This window comes from Chinchilla lanigera, unplaced genomic scaffold (assembly GCF_000276665.1).
Source record: "Chinchilla lanigera isolate Chin_1 unplaced genomic scaffold, ChiLan1.0 scaffold00056, whole genome shotgun sequence".
Classification (NCBI taxonomy): Eukaryota; Metazoa; Chordata; class Mammalia; order Rodentia; family Chinchillidae; genus Chinchilla; species Chinchilla lanigera.
Window position 1 is genome coordinate 11,444,719 of NW_004955457.1, and position 13,955 is coordinate 11,458,673.

The 13,955-nt window shown below is 40.4% G+C and overlaps 2 protein-coding genes across 17 annotated transcripts in view; one reads left to right on the forward strand and one right to left on the reverse strand.

The window, feature by feature from the left end:
• Positions 1 to 13,955, forward strand: part of Raph1 (Ras association (RalGDS/AF-6) and pleckstrin homology domains 1) — a 68,046-nt gene that overhangs the window by 50,147 nt on the left and 3,944 nt on the right. The window lies entirely within an intron of this gene.
• The window catches only part of Abi2 (abl-interactor 2), a gene marked incomplete at its 5' end in the record, with an annotated part of 110,842 nt that continues 104,019 nt past the window's right edge, over positions 7,133 to 13,955 (reverse strand). For 11 of the 12 annotated variants that reach the window (XM_013520694.1, XM_005397028.2, XM_005397029.2 and 8 more), the window contains 1 exon segment: positions 7,133 to 11,526. In XM_013520694.1, coding sequence (XP_013376148.1) covers positions 11,351 to 11,526 — 176 coding nt within the window. 12 annotated transcript variants of the gene reach the window in all.

A 13,955-nucleotide genomic window follows, 5' to 3' on the forward strand; every position in this document is an offset into this window, starting at 1 on the left:
CACCCCCAGCCCCTGCTGCCGATAAAGGGGGGTCTCCGGGCAAAAAGCCCGGTCAGATGTCCAGCCCGGGGGGAAAGAAGCCGCCCCCCACGCCGCAGCGCAACTCCAGCATCAAGTCTGGGGGTGGCGGCGGTGGCGGTGAGCAGCCTGAGCCCAAGAGGCCCTCGGTGGACAGCCTGGTAAGCAGGTTCGCCCCGCCGGCCGAGGAGGCCCTGCCGCCGCCCGCAGCGCCGCCCAAGCCCGGGAAGCTGCAGCTGTCCGGAGCCGGCTTCGCCAGCGCACTCCCCGGGGCAGCGCCGGCCAAGCCCGCCGTGCTGAGCGGGCGCCGGAAGGACTCGGCGGAATTCCCCTCTCCACCGTCCGATTCTGACTTTCCACCCCCTCCACCTGAAACAGAACTTCCTCTGCCCCCCATCGAGATCCCGCCGGTATTTTCAGCAAACGCTTCCCCCAAAGTGGCAGTTGTTAGCCCCCAGCCACAGCTGTGGTGTAAAACGTCCGTAAAGAAGGCCCCACCGCCCACGCGACCCAAGCGCAACGACAGTACCCGCCTCACTCAAGCAGAGCTCTCTGAGCAGCCAGCAATGGCCACCGTTGTGCCACAAGTGCCCACTTCTCCGAAGTCCAGCCTTAGCGTCCAGCCTGGATTCCTGGCTGACCTTAACAGGACCCTACAACGGAAGTCCATCACCCGGCACGGCTCACTGTCCTCCTCACGCATGTCCAGGGCCGAACCTACAGCCACCATGGATGACATGGCCTTGCCTCCACCACCCCCCGAACTGCTCTCTGATCAACAGAAGGCCGGCTACGGGGGCAGTCATATATCAGGCTATGCAACCTTGCGGAGAGGACCCCCTCCCGCTCCCCCCAAAAGAGACCAGAACACCAAGCTCTCCAGAGACTGGTAGCCACAAACAAAACAATATTCGTGTTATCTATCTGTAATCAGTTTTACAATCAGCTCACCTGATCATGTCAGTTCAGGTGTTCAGAGCCTCCTGGTATGTTATTCAGGTAGTATCTGGCTGTGTGTGTGTGTGTGTGCGCGCGCGCATATGTATACATAAATGTATATGTATGTAGAGAGAACAGAGTTCTATTTATTCCTTTCCTCTGCAAATCTGAAAGGGGATTTATGTATTTCGGGTGAAGAGGCATGGAAGGGGATGTTTACTGTCTCTTAGGATTTGTCTGTCATGTAGATTGGACCAAAAACTTCTCTACTTACTTACTTAGAAGGTATTTTATAAGTGTCTATCTGTGCAGTCTACGCGTGCATGTTGTATATTATATAATTAGGAAATAGATGTATAACACGTTTCTCAGTTTGAGAAAACCAGAGTGTTTGGCATAGCTATTGGGCTTTTGTGTTTGGTTTTCCCAAGTTGGCTGAGTTAGAACTGCTTGACTGATACTTCATTACTATACATTACCGAGCACTTTAAATCAGGAAAGAAATCTCAGCTTTGTAGGATGAGCAAATAGTGCAGGAAGGGAAAATTTTCAGTGGCTACATGTGATTGTGCATAGCAAGGAAATCCATGGTGTAACGGACTGTTGTAGTTGCACTACTCCTGCAGTGGTCCCATCCACATCTAGGGTGTGTTCTCACAGGTAAGCTTGGTGTGTGCATTAATACTCTAATGCTGGCTAGTTTGAGTGCTGTCTTTTGAAGCCTCAACTTGGCTTCGTGGTCCTCACTTTTATTTTGAGAATGTCCAACACAGTAGCTCTGTAATGCGCTGTCCCCGTATGTCTTTGGGTCACCAGTTAATCTTCTCTATAGTGTATACTTTAGGTAGACGTTGAAGTCTGTAAACAGTTGGTATATAAAATACTCCTCTGCCCAATACAGTGCATCATTGTTAAGGAAAAAATCACCTTCTGAAATACCTTCTTTGTGTATTGCTCCAAAAGGGGAAGAACAAAGTGAGCTCTATAGATGTCATGAATCAGGTTGTATATGGGTTATAATATGTAATTCAAAGAATCCATGAAGTATGGGACCACTAAGGGAAAGAAAATGAGATTTTTGGTAACTTCATGCGTACCTGCTAGAGAGCTGTTAGCATCTTCACTGGCTGCACTCTGGTTGTAGATACTGGTCTAGGTAGCCAGGTGTTGTGGTGGAGCAGGGCGTAGTACCAAGTCCAGTCAGTGACCTTACATACTATGCGTGTGCAGTTTGGTGTAACAAGGAACCACCGCTTAAAGGACACTATACTACATGCTTCATACTACATACTTTTTTCTGTTGATTTTCCTTTGTACATGAGAGAAGTATGTACTGTCATCAGTTCACCATGATAAATTGACTGTTAAGAATAAAATGCAATCTTAGAGCTGCTCTTAAAAAATAAAAAATGGCCATCCCAGCAGTGAGAAATGAAACATCCTGTAATGAAAGTCTGTTCCTGCTCTGAGGATTACCAGTGCAAGCTGCAAGCATGTGGTGGCACTGCCCCACAGGAGAAAGTGATGCCAGTGAATGGGAGAAAGAAGGTAAATAACTGAAGAATAAACTAAAATTGCACTGTGTACAAAGCATCACTGTAATCTACTCTCCAGGAAAGAACTGCATCACAAAGAGGAAACAGTGCATCTTTCCACTCTGCATCTCCAGGATATTGTTTGTTCAGTACATTCATGTGGCTAAGGAGCAATAAGATACGATTTTGCATTTTGTAATAGTCTGCTTCTTTAAAATTGCTCACAGTTTTGTGTGCTTGCTATGCTGATGCTTATAAAGTGACCTTCAGTAGAGCTGCGTTATCTGCACATGCGCAGCAGTGTGGATAACCCGTGAGTACACACTGCGCAGCTCCACAGTGCTGCAGGGTGGAGTCATTCTCAGTCTTCTACTTGCTGCTTTGGGGCCTATGGATCACCCATACTTGCAGGGTAAAGTTCTTAAGAATATGAATCAAGTTATCAAGTATTCTCCCTTAAGTTTTCATTTTGAGTTTTGTGTGTGATTTTTTTTTTTTCCATGAAAGTAGACAACTTTAACTTTCTTAAGGATAAAGTAATCTCTTTCTACCTTCACTCCTGACTTGAGTCCTAAAGCAGTCTTTGTTGTTGGCAGGATGGGCTTTGCTCCTGTCCATCCTGATGCTAGCCATCCTGACCTGCTGCTTCTGGTGTGCTTTCCTGAGCGAGCAGCCACCTTTGGACACCAATATGCTGAGCAGAGCCAAAGGGCAGGCGTGGTTTCTAACCCTAGTACAGTGGCTCGTTTGACAAGCTACTCCTTTTATGATTCTCCGAAAATGGAAATAGCCATTAATTTTTTTTTTTTTTTTAAGTTTTATGTGCGGAACAAGTGAATCAAAAGAACCCATAGTGACTCTTTCAGATTATACTTACAGGGTTTTGGTTTTGGCTGGAATATAGCTTTTGGGCTTTTTCTTTTCCTCCTGAGACTATTATCCCTGGAAACACCTACTGCCAGATAGCACTAGTGCTGCGCCTTCTTTCACTGGCTCCTGCTCTGTGCAGCTCCACGTGGCTGCTTCAGGCCACGTGGGACATCTGACAGCTCTGCCAACGAGCACACAGAGAGGTTTGACAAACTCAGCCGAACTGAGGGCAGTGCAACAGGCACCTGGCAGGGCTAGTGATCTGCTCGATGGGGCCACCTTTCATTCTTCCTACACCTAACTTCAGAATTGGATCACTCTAGGCTTAAGGGCAGCAGAACCTATTCTGAGCTAATAAAACAACTTCAGTTAAGAGGTGGCAACATAAGCTTCTGTGTTGAATTTCAATCACTTGACTTTTACTACTCAAAAGATTTAAATAATTTTCTCATATATGCAAATTCTCATTTGGGAAGGAAAATTATTAAGGGTTTTAGATGCTCAGTCAATTATAAACTGGATTTTTAAGATTTCTAGAACTTTCTCAAACAAAAAAGATGGCTGAATCTAATTTATACACAACTTTTCATGAGAAAATTTTAAAGTAATGCAGTGATGATGGTGTTTCACAGTCCTCCAAAATCAAGGTGCTCCTGCCCACTGGCCGCATGTCTTAGAGGGCTATGAACCATCTTGGGTCCCCTTCATGTGCATATTTACCTTGTCACTAAAAACAATGCTGAATTTATCAAGAAAGATAAAATAGATCGTAATTCCAATAGTGACAATCCTGAGGTCAGGGTTGCAGGAACTGTGCATTCAAGTTTCAGAAGTTGCTGTTGTGGGAGAACACACAGCTGGTAATAAACTTGTCTAGAGGATGTTAGATTGTAAATTAATTACCTTACACAGTGTTTCAGGCAGTGGTGTCGCTTGGTTTGATTTGAATGTCAGAACTCTTTCTTGCAGAATCCTTTGTCACCTTTTTCACCTGAATCAGTTTGTTACAAACACAAGGTAATTTTTAACTAAAAATAGTCCATTTTCTATTTCCATGCATCGGGCCGGGGATATAGCTCAGTGGCACAAGTGCCTGCCTGGCAAGCGCAAGGTCCTGAGTTTGATTCCCGGTACCAAAAAAAAAAAAAAAGGAAGAAAAATACACCTATTTCCATGTATCACTATCACACTTTTTTATATACCCTTCAAACATTTTAGCTGATATAATCCACAGGATTTAATGAAGTTTAGACCAAATAAACCTTTATTGCCCTAAGTTATAGGTATGACTTTAATTAAGTAGGTATAACGGGTTTGTACACTTGATGAGACAGTTTTTAAAAAATGCGTTTAGATGGCAAATACAGCCTGATATATTGACTTTTTTTCCTATACTGCTTCATCTGTATAAAGGATGACATCCCCTAACCCTGTAGGAATGTGGCCTCTCACTAAGTTGAGATTTGATCCAAAGAGAAAAAGCAAGTACAATAGAATTAAATAGCCCACTATCTTTTCAGATGTTCCTTTTAAAGTCCATTCAGAACATTTCCACACCCTTACCACTCTTAACCCACAAAAGTAAAGTGCTCCCTTCTTATTGCTACCTTAGAAGAGCTATATGTAGAACAAGTCAAATCTAAAAATCAACTTGCTCGATAAAAATAAGCAAAACAACATCTTTGATACACAGTTGAAGGAGGGAAAACCTCTCAAACTGGTTTGCTCTTTACCTGAAGTAATAAACCATTTAGGAGAGAAAAGTTATTTGCTATAAGCCCCAGTGCCTTGAACTCTCTTGGAAGAATAGCATTTAAAAAACAAACAGCAAACTTTGAGGTGCTATTGAAAACGAAAGTTTTGGGAGAAATAGAAAAAGTGACGATCTTACAAAAAGATGGGCTTCATCTACCTAAATGGGATCGGGCTGTTTCCTACCAAAGATGTTTACAGAAGTCGAGTCAGGGTGACAGCTCTCTACGGATGAGACGAGCGAGTTCAGACGTGTGCTGGTCTTGGGTGGCTGTTACTACCAAGCACAGGATTGTTGATGTTTCAACCCCTTTGGGCAGGAAAACATGTCTGCACATTCCACAAAGGGGAAAACCTCAAGAACTGTCCATTGTTCACTAAATCTATTACAATCTACTTAATACCAAAAACTGCCGTTTTTTCATGATCTCCCACCTCCTGAATTTTTTCTATTTGTAAACAATCCCTCCTAGAAAATAAGCATTAACTGGAATGTTTGAAATGAATTTTGCTGAATTTCATTATCAGCTACTAGTGAACTCTTCTTATAGAGATGTATGTTTAAGGTAAAATACTAGTTGTTGCTAAGTGTCGTAAAACTATTGTTTACTATTTTAAAAGAAAATTGCACATTATATTTAACTGGGATTGCTCCCTCCCTTTCCCTTTAAAAACAAAAGCAGGGGGTTAAGGCTCACTGACTTCTAGGCTATGGAAACTGCCATAGATACAGTGTAGAAATATACTTTTTTAAAGCATGAGAAAGATGACAAAAGGAACTACATTATAAAGTACCAGATAGAGGACATTATTCAGAGGATTATGCACAGCTCTGTGAAGATGAAACTGTTCTTCCTTTTAGCTTTGTTGCTACTTGTTCTGCTTAAATGTATGCTCATTTCATTATGTGCCTTGCTCCCGGATTTTGCAAAGCTATATATATATATAAAATACATATATCACAAATATATATATGAGAGAGATATATTCAGTACTACTGATAGTGTTCTTGTTCTACTGCTGGATTAAGTTATTTTCCAACGTACTCGTACCAGTTATTGTCAGTAATCTATTGTAATGAGTGAGGACAGCACTCATACACTCAGCGCAAATTTGTTTTTCCAGTTACATTTTCACTATGTCAGCCTACCCAATCCCAAATTTAAAAACCATTTCAACAGGGGCATTTTGTGGATGGGCACCAGGAAGAACCTGGTTTTGCTTTTTATTTTGGGGTACCAAAAATATGCTGTTCGGTAGGAACAAGTTAAGTGTAAAGATGAATTAACTGAAGTTTGATGTGTTCAATTTGTTAACTTTAAGAATAATCTGTAACAGACTGGGGAGCTTTGGCCATTAAATACATTTTAAAAAGTAATCGCTTTTTACTGCTTTCTTTTAAAACCACAAAGTACAACCACATACAAACAGGGACATTTTGTGTCTGGAAGCTCTGGAATCACTGTTTAATATTGGACTGCTGTGTCGTGGTACATACACATGTGCTTTTTGTTTACAATCACTTCACCATTTACCAAAGTAGGACAAAGAGGGGGACACTGCCACCACCCATACACCAACCACCAGTCACACTGGTTGTCCAACGTGTCCTCCACGTAATTTCGGTTTTGGAGGAAGAACGTACACAGACAAGACAATGAAACAAGTGGCATACTATCCACACAGTATTTCAACCAAATGTTGACTCCACAGTAACCAAGAAGGAATAGAGAAATAGGATGTGTAACTGAAGAATGAACAACAGATCTCTTTGGAGACCAGACTCTGCTCATGCCAGAAAGTTCCTTCTACTCATAAACCAGAGAAAACCTTCTCTAAAATGTAAATGCCTTAGTGAGGCACTCTATAATTTCTACTTCCTGCTCCATGTTATGTAAGACATTATACATAAAAAGCAGCTCCCTACTTTTGGGCAATGGGAAAGTTTTCAACACTTAGATACTACCTCAGAATGACAAAACTGACATTACCTATATAAATTTCACAAGACATTCAAATACGCTTTGTGTGATTTTATTTAGGTCAAGTTCTTAGTACACAGCAATAATTAATTCCAATAGAATTAAAAAGTCAATGTCCCCCCCAATGTCTGGAGGCGGTTTAATGGCACACACAAACATGACTGGCAACAGACTGCTCCCCTCAAGTTTCCTGAATGGTTTTACTCAACATCACCAACTCTCCCTCTGGGAGCTGAAAAATACAACTGGCCAGATCGCGAACTGTTTACATTCTTTTTTGTAAACCGTTTTCTTAAGAAAAAAGATACATGGACACAAATATGATAAAAACTGCTTTTCCATAGAATTCTGAAGTTGCAAAAGAGGTTTCATTTTAATGTGAAAATAAGCTTCTTGTTTTTGTTTTTACAAAAAACCTTAAGATATTTAGCAAGGATCATTTATACACAGCTAGGCCCTGTCATTTCATTCATCATTTAATACAGATTCTCAATAAAACAAAGATCAGCATAAACTTAAAGGTAATGAGCTCAATGCCTCCATTTAGTAACTTGTCTTTGTAACGCTCTCTTAGACAAGGCTGCTCACTCTGCGGCGCCGCCAGTGTCGGACAGTGGCAGTGCACTCTTCTTTACCTTTACGGGAAGAGGGCATGTGGAGTGCAGTCTTAGGACAGGTTAATGAAGATTATTTGCACTGATTAAGGTTACACTTAATACACTTTTAGTCTGAATACTCAGATGGTTACTTATCAAACCATGGCATATCTTTTCAAGTATACTCTTAAAAACATCAAGTAAAACTAATTTTCAAAGAAAATATAGCACATTTAGTTAAGACAGTTGTGGTTCAGTGGAAAGAATACTAAGCATTGAGTCAGGAACTGTGTTATTACCTAAATGTTCTTCTGAAACAAAGCATCTAACCTCATCTGTCAAATGAGACTAAACCAAAAGTCTTGCTCTAAAGTTCTATGATTCTACCAACGTCATGTGGGGAAAATTATCACCCTAACAACCAGGGTCCAAAGAAGTTAAAAAATGAATAGATCCCCATTCTTTGAAAGACTTGGCAGTCACCTGCCAATTCCTCCATCAAACCCTTTTCAGAAGTGAAGGTGGCCTCTAAGACATGCCATGCTTTCTCAAGGAGGAAGGGTAATGCAAGGTCAGAGAACAGGGCTCAAGGCAGAAAGGTCATCTGCTAAAACAGAAAGCAAAAAGATAAAGGCAAATGACCATCATTTTTATGCCTCCCAAAGAGAGAAATCTTAACCTTGAATCAACATCATCAAACTGCAAAGGAGAACAGCTATGTTACAGGTATCACTGTGAAGATGCACAAAATATTTTCTCTAGCTGGGCAATGAACAGTAGCAGTACCAGGAAGGAAAAAGGGAGATGGGAGTGTCCCACCTACTGAGTTAGGAACACAGCAAAATCAACAGTCTCTTCCCAGCCCCAAGATGGGAACCGCAGGTTCCTCTGAGGAAGATAAAAAGGAAGTGGCCAAAACATGGAAAATACCAAAGAGACATTTTCAAAGATTTATATTTATTCTAAACAGTATCCTCAATCTCTTCAGGTCTAGATTTTTGAAACACGGGCATTGTTTTTGTTTCCAGTTTATTACCTTGTCCATGGTCAAACATAACAAACTTTCAAATATTAATATCCCAAAGGGATAATTATTTACTCACTCCACTTTTTTTTGAAGGGAAAAAGAGTGGCCACAGTCAGAAACACTTGCAGAAGAAAGAACAGCCTCATTAAATTCTCTCTATCCCGGTAAAATGGTGACTTAATGGTCAGCAGATTTTAGTCGAAGATCGTCTTTGCTACAATATTAATACATCTTTGCAGCATCTAAGATCTGAATTCATTTGAAATTCCTAATACCATCTTTTACTTTATAAGATAAATGGGAGAAACTTACAATAAAACAGGAAATACTACCCTCACAGACTATTAGCATGCAATCTAAGTGATATTACATACACTAAAGTCTCCAATTATGGTAGGCCTGGCTCAATTACTTCATAGTATCCTTCAAAGACAATCTGTAGAATTTAAAACTGTACAAAAATTTAAAATATAGCCCCCCAAAATCACACATATTAGTACTAAATAATAAAAAATTAGCTGACCCATGGGACCCCCACTGCAGTCTTCACCGAGGGCTTCACCAGCGTCCTCAGTGCACCTGGAGGCAGCAAGGGTCCAGTGGGTGAGGCGCGCACGTAAGGCGAGGCCACCAGCTCTGCTTTCCGCCACTGTCGCTGCTCTCTGGTGGTGGTGACCTACTGGAGCTACTGGATTCTGAAGCACCCTCTGTCTATTAATCCACTACACTTTCTCAGAAAAAAGTTACTTAAATCATTAAAACTACTGGTTTCAAACGTTTTCCTAGTTGTGCACTAGTACTAAGATTTTAACCTACCCAAGTATAGTCTTGTTTGGGTTAATGGCGTTAAAGGCTCAGAGAACATTTTAAGGGCCATTATCTAAAAGCAAATCTGCCAAGCTGTAACGGTTCTTGTTTTGTTTAAGCAAACTCTATAGCTGGGTCTCAGTTGAATGGTGGTGAAGTTTTATGCTTTGGTAACAGATCCACAAGTAGAATATGAACTCTGCCTATACCACCTGCGTTTCTTCATGCACTGCTACACACATTCCTTTCCCCACCAACTTTAGCTACACTACCATAATGCTCAAGGCCTCCATTTGAAACATATGCAGCTATTGCCTCTCCCTCTGTCGCCAGGGGAGGTTACCTGGTGACACTATCTGGCCACATTGCTAGATTAGGAAGAAGCCACACTGGCAGCTCTGGACCTGCCCCTGGCTGGCCCACCATCATCATATTCACCTACTGAGCACCTACCACCTCCGGGATTTTTCCAGTATTTAATATGGATTACAAAGGGAATAATTAAAGCCATTAGACCTACAAATTCCACTGAGTTGAAGGTGTCATACACAAAAGGAGATGTTCATTGTTTCTCTCAAAGTTCTTTTATCAATGTAACTATAAAAGTATTTTGGCATATTAATCCTATTCCACAATAGTCTTATTCTGAGATACAAGGTTCAAATTCTTACTAAGAGCAGCTACTGTAGAGTTCAGTCACACAAAATCAGACAAGTATTTACCTTTTCTAGAGCTCAGTGGGGGATGAGTCAGCAGCAGCTAACACTGGCCATTAGTAACATTCAGAGAGCACATTAGCAGCCTTGTAATCCCAGTGACTGTCAAAAGACACTTGAAAATAACTGCTATTCTTTCAAAACAAAAACTAGTGTTTTTCTAAAAAGCAAAAGGAGTACTAGTTAGTTGGTCTGACCTGCAAGAGCCATCTTTGAGGCAGCACTGAAGGCAAGGATTCAGCAGGCCTGCTGCAGGGCATGTTCCTAGCTTCCTCCCTCAGAAACTCAAGACCTTTGTGTCTAGCTTCACACACCAACTCCACACACAAGCCAGCCTACCACATTTCACAGCTGGTCCGCTGACCGTGAGTGCCAGTGCAGTCTCATGCAGCAGCACATCAAAATCAAGCTGTGGCCACTGTTAACCATCTCACAATGTTTGGAGACTCACACGTCATCATCCTATATCTACAAACAGAAACATGATCAGATGCAAGCGAGTTCAGCGTTAACTCGTCTGGCACACTCAAGTACTGAGAAAATGCAGAATTTACAGTGTTGAAGAGGAAAAAAGCCATCTGAAACAATTGTAAAAATAGTTAAGTATAGTATTTAAATATCAGTTTCCTCCTCTTCGTACAAGTGGAAGAAAATGAGGGGTAGGCTACCCACTGGGCCATGAGGTTAACCCCTTACTTAGCACAGGCAGTGGAGAAGGTTCACTGCCACAGATTTTGCAGGAAGGGAAATTCCAAGGGTGTACAGTATTCCTGAGAAAGATCCTGGATTTTTTCCTGGATCAGTCTTAATCTGATTTATTTAAGCTATATGGTTTGTTGTTATACCTTTGACATATTCAGAAATGGTCACTTTATTTCAATCCAGACAGCTCAGCATAGTACAAATGATGGCAGAAAGATCCATTTGTTCAGACTTGGCTTGGTTTTTTGTTTTTGTTTTAATACTGGAGAATAAACCAAAAAAACAAAATAAGTAGTTTTTATCATTTGCATCCTTCATTCTACTTCACTGAAGGGAAATCCCCAGGGCCTTCACAGTCTGGGAAGACCTGACTGTTTCTGGGAGGAAAGTGCAGCCCTGCTGAGCTTTACTCAGAATAATGCATGATAGATTCGACATAGTTCCCAGGAAAGAGCCCAGTCACTCCATTCATAACTCCCTCATACCAACCGTCGTCATTCTTCTTGATGACATAAATAATGGCTCCTTCCTGAAAGGACAGCTCATCTTCCTTGTCTTTTGTATAATCATAAATAGCCACGACTAGAAAGAAGGGAAAAAAAAAAACAGGATGTGAAAGAGAATACTATTCCTAAAAAGAGAACCAAGTAAGCACTCCAAGCAACATCAATGTATTTTTTTCTAATAACCAGTCCTATACAATTTTTTTCTAATAACCAGCCCTATAAGGAGGAACACCTCTACCACGAACTTAGCCTTCAGCAGTCTACAGGGAGAAAATCACATACTGAAGAGAGACAGACAATCTCTGAATCGTGAAAAGTGATTTATCTTCATTTGTGCTTATTGGTGAAGCACCATGTTGTGTAAAAACATCTATTTTTAAACATTAAAAATATACTAGTGCAGCAGGATCCATTATAAGAGGCAAATGAAAAATGAGACTGACTAGGGAAATGGCCAACTGAGGTCTCCTTTCTGTAGCCTATGCTTATTCACTGATAGAATCCCACAGGTGATGCATGAATACTGGAGGCCCACGACATATACTTTTTTTTTCCATGACATTCTTTCAGATGCATACTGCACTACGTCACCAACTTAACAGAGCCACAATAATAGTCTAAAAGTCCTAAGAGAAAAAGATATGTGTAAGCTCTCCTGTCATTTTTATTACTCAAGTCACTGATAATGAGGCCTTTCAACCATTACCTCAGAAAATCTCTCACTCCAAATATTATATCTGCCCTAACAGTTTAAACTGGGATATTTCATAGCTTATTCAAATCCATCTGAAGAGCTAACTATAGTTCCAATCTGTTCATCCCCTGTACCTTTTTAAATTCCACCCAGAACTTCACTCAATAAAATCTCATCCATTCAATGTTATGAGAAGCATATACTGTCTTTGCTAGTCTCTCAGGGAACCTCTTCATGCAAATGCAAAACAAACCACAAGAGAGACTTTTGATATAATGCAACTTGCTCTAAGTAAAGAAACTGTGTATTTCTGGCCAGCTTTAGTAAAGTAAGTAAGTTTCTTAATCTGTGAATATTTTCTATTATCACGATACATTCAGGGAACTATAATATACTTGAAAGAGGCCTAGCTTGAAAGAGTTGTATTTCTCAAAATATAACCATGCACCTAAACAAATGTAACTACATCACACAAGTTTAACTATAACCTTGTTATAGAGAATACAAGAGTATTTAGTTTTGCCAGTCTGTTTTCTAGCAATGCAAACCCACTGAAAAGTAATTGTGAAGAAAGTATAAAGGCTGCCACAACAAAGAGAAGCTTAGCAGAATTGCAAAGTTTTAAAGTTCTACATTCATCCATTTTATTCTTTAAAGTGAAATTGAATTAGACAGTATTCACATTAAAGATCATTCCTGAGACTCAAATGTTTGCAGTGGTATAGTTGTCAAAGTTAATCATCACTTTTGAAATCATTTTTTTTCCAATTAAAAAACTGCTCTTAAAAATTGTTTTTCCAGGCATGATGGTAGATTCCTGTAATTCTCCCTCAGGAGGCGAGGCAGGAGTAATGTAAGTTTGAAGCCAGCATGGCAACTCAGACCCTATTTCAACATTAGAAGAATAAAAATAAAAGAGCTGGGAACGTGGCTTAGTGGCAGAGTACCTGTGGGTGCCATCCCCAGTACTGAAGTAGGGAGACCTACACTTCATTTACTTCTTCACTATGAAGCTATTCATCAACAGGAAGGTAGACTTTAGTGCAAAGGACTTTTATCAAAATAACTATAGATGTATATATTAAATATACAGAAATGTAAAATCTGTCTAGATTTTAGTCTTGAAAAAGCGTTTTGGCAGTAGTACAGAAAGTCTAGTAAATATTTTTCAATTATGCATATTATCACACAAGATCACATCACATGAGGAATTTAAAAGCACTTCAGTTTCCATGTGCTTAGGACTGAAACAGAAGGACTAACGGTGCCTGCACTGTTTAACCTCAATGTTTCTGCTAATGTGAAAATAATTTCAAAGTGTACTGTTCAAATTTAGCATTCCAGAGGCCAGGGATATAGCTCAGCAGCACAGCACCTGCCTGGCAAGCGTAAGTCCTAATTCTCAGTACCCACACACACACACAAAACAAACAAATTTAGTATTTCAACTGAAGCCATTCTAAAACTATTTTATGAAGATCTGAGCAAAACTTCAATGTATCTTTTCATTTTAATCCTATAATTTTATATGAAATATGCTTCAGAGTTAAACGTAAGCAAAGATGGTAGCATACAGTAGTGACCTGGGATTAATAAAAGGACTCAATTATCCTTTCATAAAATATGTAAGTTGAAACAAGAAGCAGTAGTCTAAACACAAAATCTCTACACACTGCACATCCCGGAGAGAAGAACCCACTGCTGACTCACCTCTGTGCATCTCCACAGTACCAAATGGCAGCACTGTGGATACTTCGAATTAAACCTCTATTCTCTATTATTCAACTGCTGAGTCAGTAATGTAACTTAAA